At 52.1% G+C, this 9,073-nt stretch overlaps 1 protein-coding gene across 1 annotated transcript in view; it reads left to right on the top strand.

Annotated features, from left to right (window-relative positions):
• CROCC (ciliary rootlet coiled-coil, rootletin) overlaps positions 1-9,073 on the top strand; it is a 54,991-nt gene that overhangs the window by 32,862 nt on the left and 13,056 nt on the right. Inside the window, exons 22-25 of the mRNA XM_011998476.1 lie at positions 292-530; positions 969-1,128; positions 3,811-3,978; positions 6,258-6,630. Of these exons, the coding sequence (XP_011853866.1) occupies positions 292-530; positions 969-1,128; positions 3,811-3,978; positions 6,258-6,630 (940 nt within the window). The remainder of the gene's footprint in view (positions 1-291; positions 531-968; positions 1,129-3,810; positions 3,979-6,257; positions 6,631-9,073) is intronic.

Genomic DNA, 9,073 nt, shown 5'->3' with positions numbered 1-9,073 from the left:
ATTTAGCAAGCATTGTGAAGCGCCTGTTGTGTACAGGTGGGATTTGGCCTCAAGGAGGGGTGAGTGGGGTCTCTGCCCTTGTGGTGTGCTCAGGACAGTCCTGACTGATGGTGACTTCAGGTGAAAACATTACTGGTTGCAGCACGCCTTGCTCAAATGATAACTCACAGCCTGCGGTCTCAGCACTGCAGAGGGATGGGGCAGGCTCCCCGGGGCCAGGGATCTGGGGTACAAGACCCAGCTTGAGGTGGTCCCTGACCGCTGGCCTGGGGACACCTGCTGTGCTCACAGGCAGAAGAGCTTCGGACCCAGCTGCGTCTGCTGGAGGATGCCCGTGATGGGCTGCGGCGGGAGCTGCTGGAGGCCCAGCGCAAGCTGCGTGAGAGCCAGGAGGGCCGGGAGGTGCAGCGCCAGGAGGCAGGCGAGCTGCGGCGCAGCCTGGGCGAGGGCGCCAAGGAGCGCGAGGCCCTGCGGCGCTCCAACGAGGAGCTTCGAGCCGCTGTGAAGAAGGCAGAAAGCGAGCGCATCAGGTGGGGCGTCACAGGGGGACCAGCCCTGAGTTCTCATGGAATCCCATCCCTGAAATCTAACTTCAACCCCAAGGTTCTGGCAAAATTGCCCAGATATAGATCCTCTGTCTCCTAAGCAGAGCCTGGCACCTGGCTCATTTTAGGAAGGTTTCCTCCCTATTGATTGGGGAAAGCAGCAGAGGGGCAGCGGGCAGGGTTGGGTCCAGACTCAGACCCACCCGCCTCATCACCCTGGAAACCAGGTCCCCTCCTGGAGTCACTGGTCTACCCCTCCCAGCCGAGGGCCTGGGCCCCAGCCCTGGAGGTCTCAGCTCTTGGGAGAGGCCGCATAGGCGGGCAGTGCCTGACCCTCTCCAGCAACTGGAGGAGGCAGCTTTTGTGTAGAGCCACTGACTACTCCCAGGACCCAGGGCAGCCCCTGACCTCTGCCCTCTCCAGCCTGAAGCTTGCCAATGAGGACAAGGAGCAGAAGCTGGCACTCCTAGAGGAGGCACGGACAGCCGTGGGCAAGGAGGCCGGGGAGCTGCGAACTGGGCTGCAGGAGGTGGAGCGCTCGCGGCTGGAGGCTCGGCGGGAGCTGCAGGAGCTCCGGCGTCAGGTACTTTCCCTGTGCCACCCTTTGCCCCAGGGCTTGCTGTGTGTCCTAGGGCCAGTAGCTCCCCCTTTCTGGAATCACGTTTCCCCCTATGTAAAACCAGGGGCTTGAACTATGACAAGTCCTCTTACCTAACCTTGGTGTGAATGGATGGGCTTTGAGCAGTCCTTGAATCCCTGAATCTGTGCAAAAGTCTGCGTGCATTTGTGTGCACGCTCAGGCTCACATTTCTCCAAGGAGAGGAGCTGGTGTCCTTGTCCAGTTCTCAGAGGAATCTGCGAACAACAAAAGGTACACATTTCGTGAACTAGGTCAGAGGTTGGCAAATAGTTTTTTGTAAAGAGCCCAAATGGTAAATATTTCCGGCTTTACCGGCCACACAGTCTCTGTTGCAGCTACTTGGCTCTGCCAGGGTAGGGAGAAAGCAGCCCCAAACAGCGCATGAACGGAGGGGTGTGGGTTCCAGTCAAACTTTGTTTAGGGACACTGAAATGTGAATTTTCTGTCATTTTCATGTGTCAAGAAATACCGTTCTTCCTTTAGAAATGATCCATTTTCAACGATTTAAAACTGTAAAAAAAAAAAAAAAAATCCTTAGCTCAGACCCTTATAGAAATAGGAGACTGGCCGAATTTGGCCTGTGGGCTGTAGTTTGCTGACGTGTGAATTAGATGATCTCCAAACTCATCAAGAGCAGCATGCATTGAAGAAGCACCTGCTGTCCTCACCCAGAGATATCACAACCAGGCCAGGTGCAGTGGCTCATGCCTGTAATGCCAGCACTTTGGGAGGCAGAGGCCAGTGGATTGCTTGAGCCCAGGAGTTCAAGACCAGCCTGGGCAACATGGTGAAAACCTGTCTCTACTAAAAATGCAAAAAATTAGCCAGCTGTGGTGGCTCATACCTTTAATCTTATCCTTCAGGAGGCAAAGATGGGAGGATTGCTTGAGCCTAGGAGTTCAAGACCAACCCAGGCAACATAGTGAGAACCAGTCCTTACAAAAAATTTTAAAAATAGCTAGTTGTCGTGGCACGCTCCTGGAGTCCCAGCTACTCAGGAGGCTGAGGTGGGAGTATCCCTTGAGCCCAGGAAGTCAAGGCTGCAGTGAGCTGTGATCACATCACTGCACTCCAGCCTAGGCGACAAAGCAAGACCCTGTCTCTTAAAAAGTTTTTAAAATTTTTATTTTTATTTTATTTATTTATTTACTTTTTGAGACGGAGTCTCAACTCTTGTTGCCCAAGCTGGAGTGCAATGGCGTGATCTTGGCTCACTGCAACCTCCACCTCCCAGGTTCAAGTAATTCTCCTGCCTCAGTCTCCCGAGTAGCTGGGATTATGGATGCCCGCCACCACGCCTGGCTAAGTTTTTTGTATTTTTAGTAGAGACGGGGTTTCACCGTGTTGGCCAGGCTGGTCTCGAACTCCTGGGCTCAAGCAATCCACTGTCCTCTGCCTCCCAAAGTGCTGGGATTACAGGCGTGAGCCACCGCACCCGGCCACAAATTTTTGCTGGGATTACAGGCGTGAGCCACGCGCCTGGCCCCCCCAAATTTTTTTTTAAAAAACTTTGTGGCCTGGCATGGTGGCTCATGCCTGTAATCCCAGCACTTTAGGAGGCCGAGACAGGCGGATCACCTAACATCAGGAGATCAAGACCATCCTGGCCAATACGGTGAAACCCCGTCTCTACTAAAAATACAAAATAATTAGCCGGCCATGGTGGCGGGCGCCTGTAGTCCCAGCTACTCAGGAGACTGAGGCAGGAGAATGGCATGAACCCGGGAGGCGGAGCTTCTAGTGAGCCGAGATCGCGCCACTGCACTCCAGCCTGGGTGACTGAGCGAGACTCTGTCTCAAAAAAAGAAAAAAAAAATTGTTTTTAGTTACAAAAAGGAGATATCACAACCGGATAGCCAGAGATATTCTGATACTCTAATAGCCAGAGATACCACAGCCCCCTTCACCCAGGCCCCTTCCTGAGAAACCACAAGACTCCCTGAAAGGAGCTGGCATTTGCATGCCAGCTTTTGCTGGGCGTGTTTCATGCTATGGCATATCCTGTTACCCCTGCTGTAGCACATGGGGTAGGTAGGCAGTACCCCCACCTGCTCCTGTGGGGAAATGGGGGCTTAGAACGTTGCAGTTGTCTCAGATCGAATCCCAGTCTGGCGTGTGTGGGCTCTGTGAGTTTGGGCAGGTTACTCTGACACTCTGAGGCTCAGTTTTCTCATCTGTTAAATAGGGATGTTTCTACCTCCCTCATATAGCACTGTACGAAGATTAAATGAGTTAATGTAACTTAAGTGCTTAGAACAGGACTGGACACATGGTGAGCGCTCCAAACATGTTCATCACCACTGTAGAGATGAAAGATAACCCAGGGAGCTATGGTTCCTGCCTGTGAACTCCTGGTCTGCTAAGGGCTGAGCCCTCCTTCTACTATACCAATGCCCTCATGAAAGGTAGTTTTGGCCCACTGATTAAATGGTAAACAGGCCACTGGTGCCCAAGTGCCTGGCATCGCCTGAGCTCAGTGTGGTTATCTAGGGGCCGGCTCCCAGTGGATATGGGTGGTATTTGATATAGGTGTCCCTAGAGCAGTAGGTCCCAAGTGGCCTTGGGCCAGGACTGGGAGGGCACAGGGGCAGAGCTGAACCCGCTGCCGTTCCCACTGTCTCACAGATGAAGATGCTGGACAGTGAGAACACCAGACTGGGCCGGGAGCTGGCGGAGCTGCAGGGCCGCCTGGCGCTGGGCGAGCGGGCAGAGAAGGAGAGCCGGCGGGAGACCCTGGGCCTCCGGCAGAGGCTGCTGAAGGGCGAGGCCAGCCTGGAGGTGATGCGACAGGAGGTAACTGAGCAGGCGGGTGGGCTGGTGCATCTTTCCTCCCTCCAGCAGGAAGCAGGCACCCCAATGCTGGGACCATTCTGAAAGGCCACTCCCTAGGGCTCGTTCCTTCCCCCACTCCTTGAGACCCTTCCCAAGTTATAATAAGAACAGCCCAAAGAACAGTGGGTCTACTGTATGCCGCCACAAAATGGGCACGGAGAGGCCCTGTAAATACGACCTTGTTTGACTCTCCCAGCAGCCCCATGGGGTAGGTACCGTTAGCCCCATTTTTATTTTTACTTGTTTTTTTGAAATGGAATCTCACTCTGTCGCCCAGGCTGGAGTGCACTGGCGCGATCTTGGCTCACTGCAGCCTCTGCCTCCTGGGTTCAAGCAATTCTCCTGCCTCAGCCTCCCGAGTAGCTGGGATTACAGGTGCTCCCCACTATGCTCAGCTAATTTTTTTGTATTTTTAGTAGAGACAGAATTTCACCATGTTGGCCAGGCTCATCTCAAACTGTGGTCCTCGGGTGATCCACCTGCCTCGGCCTCTCAAAGTGCTGGGATTACAGGTGTGAGCCACCACGCCCGTCCTACCATTAGCCCCATTTTACAGAACCCTCAGAGAGGTCGAGGGATCTACCCAAGGTCACACAGCCACCTAGGTCTGTCTGACTCCAAAGCCCACACTCTTCCTGCTCTGCCTTTTCCGGCTGTCTCATCGCTGTGAATCTGTTGTATGGCCCGGAGCAAGTCACTTCATCTCTGTGCCTCAGAGTGCTCACAAGAGATGGACTAGCACAGCCAGGCATGTATGAAGGGCCCTGGCGCAGGTCCTGGCACCCAGCTGCTCAGTAGATGGGGTTTCCAGTGAAATTGGTGACTGTGAGAGGTTGACTCTCTAAATGGCAGGGGTGGCTTTGTGTCTGTGTGACCCTGCATCCCATCGGTAAATGATTTTTTAATGCATGCCCCCATTGTGTGCAGATTGATTGATAAATTATGGGCAAGGAGGGGCAATGTAGCTTAGTGGTTAAGGGAACAGCCTCTGGACACACTTCCCTCTGGAACCAGTGGGCACTTAACGTTCCTGGCTGTTCACTGTATTCCCAGCCTGCAGCCCCTGTGTGGCCCTGTGTGGTGCGCCTCCCTGCCTGCCCCCACCCCCTAGGGCTGTGAGTACATGTGATTAATAAGCTGCTGTCAAACTATTTAAAAAGTTTAAAAAGGCCGGGCGCGGTGGCTCAAGCCTGTAATCCCAGCACTTTGGGAGGCCGAGATGGGCGGATCACGAGGTCAGGAGATCAAGACCATCCTGGCTAACACGGTGAAACCCCGTCTCTACTAAAAAAAATACAAAATAACTGGGTGAGGTGGCGGGCGCCTGTAGTCCCAGCTACTCGGGAGGCTGAGGCAGGAGAATGGCGGGAACCTGGGAGGCGGAGCTTGCAGTGAGCTGAGATCCCACCACTGCACTCTAGCCTGGGCGACAGAGCAAGACTGTCTCAAAAAAAAAAAAAAAAAAAGTTTAAAAAACAGAAACAAAAACAGCTGGGCACAGTGGCTCATACCTGTAATCCCAGCACTTTGGGAGGCTGAAGCTGGTGGATCACTTGAGGCCAGGATTTCGAGACCAGTCTGGCTAACATGGTGAAATCCCGTCTCTACTAAAAATACAGAAATTAGCTGGGCATAGTGGTGCTCACCTGTAATCCCAGCTACTTGGAGGCTGAGGTGGGAGGATCACTTGAACCCCCCAGGAGGCAGTTTACAGCGAGCTGAGATTGCGCCACTGCACTCCAGCCTGGGTGACAGAGCTAGACTCTGTCTCCAAAAACAAACAAACAAAAAACCCACAAAAACAACAACAAAAAAAACAGCCTTTGGAGCTAGAATGCCTGGCTTTGAATCCCAGCTCTGGACAAGTTACTTAGCATCTCTGTGCTTGTTTCATCTTCTGTAAAGTGAGATCAATTCATAGAGTAGTAATTAGAGTTAATTTTTTTGGAAAGTTACTTAGTGTCTGGCACTGATAAGCCCTATGTATTCAAATGCTAGCTGTTATTACTAATAAACTATGGGCATTACAAGGCTTGTATAAAGAATAAAGAGATTAATAAATTATAGTATTTCCTCCCACGGGGATGTTTTTGCACCTCCTGCTTGAGTGGTGAGCACTAAAGGATAAAGGGTTGTGCTGACCACACAGCCAGGGATGGTGGGCTCCAGTCTGGGCCTTAGGGGTGGGGCATCGGGTTGGGGGAGGCCTTGCCGACCCCCACCTCCTGGCATCACTCCAGCTCCAGGTAGCCCAGCGGAAGCTGCAGGAACAAGAAGGCGAGTTCCGGACCCGCGAGCGACGCCTGCTGGGCTCCCTGGAGGAGGCGCGTGGCACTGAAAAGCAGCAGCTGGACCACGCCCGCGGCCTAGAGCTGAAGCTGGAGGCGACCCGGGCGGAGGCTGCAGAGCTGGGCCTGCGGCTGAGCGCAGCCGAGGGCCGGGCACAAGGCCTGGAAGCCGAGCTGGCCCGCGTGGAGGCGCAGCGGCGCGCGGCGGAGGCCCAGCTGGGTGGCCTGCGCTCGGCTCTGCGCCGGGGCCTCGGCCTCGGTCGTGCGCCCAGCCCAGCCCCGCGGCCGGTGCCCGGCTCCCCTGCCCGGGACGCACCCACAGGAGGTAAGGGCAGCGCCGCGCTGCAGGGAAGAGGGGGAGGTGGGCGGGCCGCATTGAGGCCCCGCCCCCACATTGCCGGTTTTTTTTTTCAAGGAGTCCACCACACCCCTCCACTGAGGCCCGCTTCTTAGCCCCGCCCCCTCACCAAGGTCCCTCCCTTCATTGATCCGTGCTTCTCAAGGGCGCTGCTTTTTTTTTTAGACAAGGCCTCACTCTGTTTCCCGGGTTCAAGTGGTCCTCCCTCCTCAGCCTCCTGAGTGGCTGGGACTACAGGTGTGCCACCACACCCAGCTAATTTTTGTGATTTTTGTGGAGACAGGGGTCTCACTATGTTGCCCAGGCTGGTCTTGAACTCCTGGCCTCAAGCGATCCTCCTGTCTAGGCCTCTCAGTGTTGGGATTACAGGCATGAGCCATGGCACCCGGTCTAGGCCACTTATTTTTTGGGGGAGGTGGGGTGGTTCTTTCTTTTCAATTTTTGAGACAGGATCTCACTCTGTCACCCCAGTTGAAGTGCAGTAGTGTGATCTTGGCTCACTGCAACCTCTGCCTCCTGGGCTGAAGTTATCCTCCCACCACAACCTGCTAAGTAGCTGAGACTACAGGTGTGCACTACGATGTCTGCTTAATTTTTGTGTTATTAGTAGAGATGGGGTTTCGCCATATTGCCCAGGCTGGTCTTGAACTCCTGGACTCAAGGGATCCTCCTGCTGGGATTACAGGCATGAGCCACTGCACCCTTCCTGGATGGGGGATGGAGGGCTCTTAATGCCCTTGACTCCTTTTTTGATTTTCTGAACCTCCATCCTCCTCGTTGAGCCCTGCCCTCTCTCCAGCAACATCCCATTTTCTTCAGCCTCTCTTCCTCAGCTCCACACCACACCTGTGACCCCAATATCTCCCTCAGGTGTATACACCACCAGGCCTGACCCCTTCCAGGAAATCCTTCCAAAGGAAAAACCAGGCAAGGGACATTGCTGGTGGGATTGTAAAATGCTGCAGTCACCATGGAAAATAGTTTGGCAACTCCTCAGAACACTAAATATAGAATTACTGTAGACCCAGCAATTCTACTCCTAGCTATATACCCAAAAGAATTGGAAACAAGGACATGAACAGATATTTGAGCACCAATGCTTATTGCAGCATTGTTCACAATAGTCAAAGGAAACAGCCCAAATGTTCATCTACAGATGAATGCATAAACCAAATGTGGCATGGCCATACAATGGAATATTATCCAGCCTTCAAAAGGAATGACATTCTGATACATGCCACAACACAAATAAACCTTGACAACATTACGCCAAGTGAAATCCATGTCACCAAAGGACAAATACAGTATGATTCCACTTATATGAAATATCTAGAATAAACAAATTCGTAGAGACAGAAAGCAGATTAGAGGTTACTTACAGCTGAGGAAAGTGGGGGATTTGGGGGTTACTGCTTTATTTAGTAGTTAAACTTTTTGTTTGGGGCTGTCCTAGTTTGCCAGGGTGTGCCGGGCACAGTAACTCACGCCCGTAATCCCAGCACTTTGGGAGGATGAGGAGGGCAGATCTAAGATCAGGAGTTCAAGACCAGCCTGGCCAACATGGTGAAACTATCTCTACTAAAAATACAAAAAGTAGCCAGGCGTGGCAGCACGTGCCTGTAGTCTCCCAACTACTCAGGAGGCTGAGGCAGGAGAATCACTTGAACCTGGGAGGCAGAGGTTGCAGTGAGCTGAGGTCATGATACTGCACTCCAACCTGGGCAACAGAGCAAGACTCCATCTCAAAAAAAAAGAATAACTAAAAACAATACAGTATAACAACTATTTCCACTTAGCTGTATTTGGTATCATAAGTAACCTAGAGATGACTGAAAGTGTATGGGAGTATATGGCAGGATGCACGTATGTAATATGCAGTATCCCTTGGTATCTGAGGGGCATGGGCTCTAAGACCCCACTGGATACCAAAATTGGTAGATGCTCAAGTCTTTGATATGAAATGGCATAGTACTTACATATTACATATGTGCAAGTACTAGATATATAAATGTATGTATGTATATGTATGTGTGTATGTATATGTATGTGTGTATATGTGTGTATATATATATGTGTATATGCGCATATATATATATATTTTATTTATTTTTTTTTAGTAGAGTTGGGGTTTCACCATGTTGGACAGGCTGCTCTCAAACTCCTGACCTCCAGTCGGGATGATCTGAGAACAGATGATGGTGATGGCTGCACAACGTGTGAATGTAATTCATGCCACTCAGTTGTACACTTAAAAATGGTGAAAATGGCCTGGCACGTTGGCTCATGCTTGTAATCCTAGCACTTTGGGAGGCCAAGGCGGGTGGATCACTCGAGGCCAGGAGTTCAAGACCAGCCTAGCCAACATGGTGAAACCTTGTCTATACTAAAAATACAAAAAATTAGTCGAGTG

Source organism: Mandrillus leucophaeus, unplaced genomic scaffold (genome assembly GCF_000951045.1).
Source record: "Mandrillus leucophaeus isolate KB7577 unplaced genomic scaffold, Mleu.le_1.0 Scaffold571, whole genome shotgun sequence".
NCBI classification, from domain to species: domain Eukaryota; kingdom Metazoa; phylum Chordata; class Mammalia; order Primates; family Cercopithecidae; genus Mandrillus; species Mandrillus leucophaeus.
This window is presented reverse-complemented; position numbering and strand designations above follow the sequence as displayed.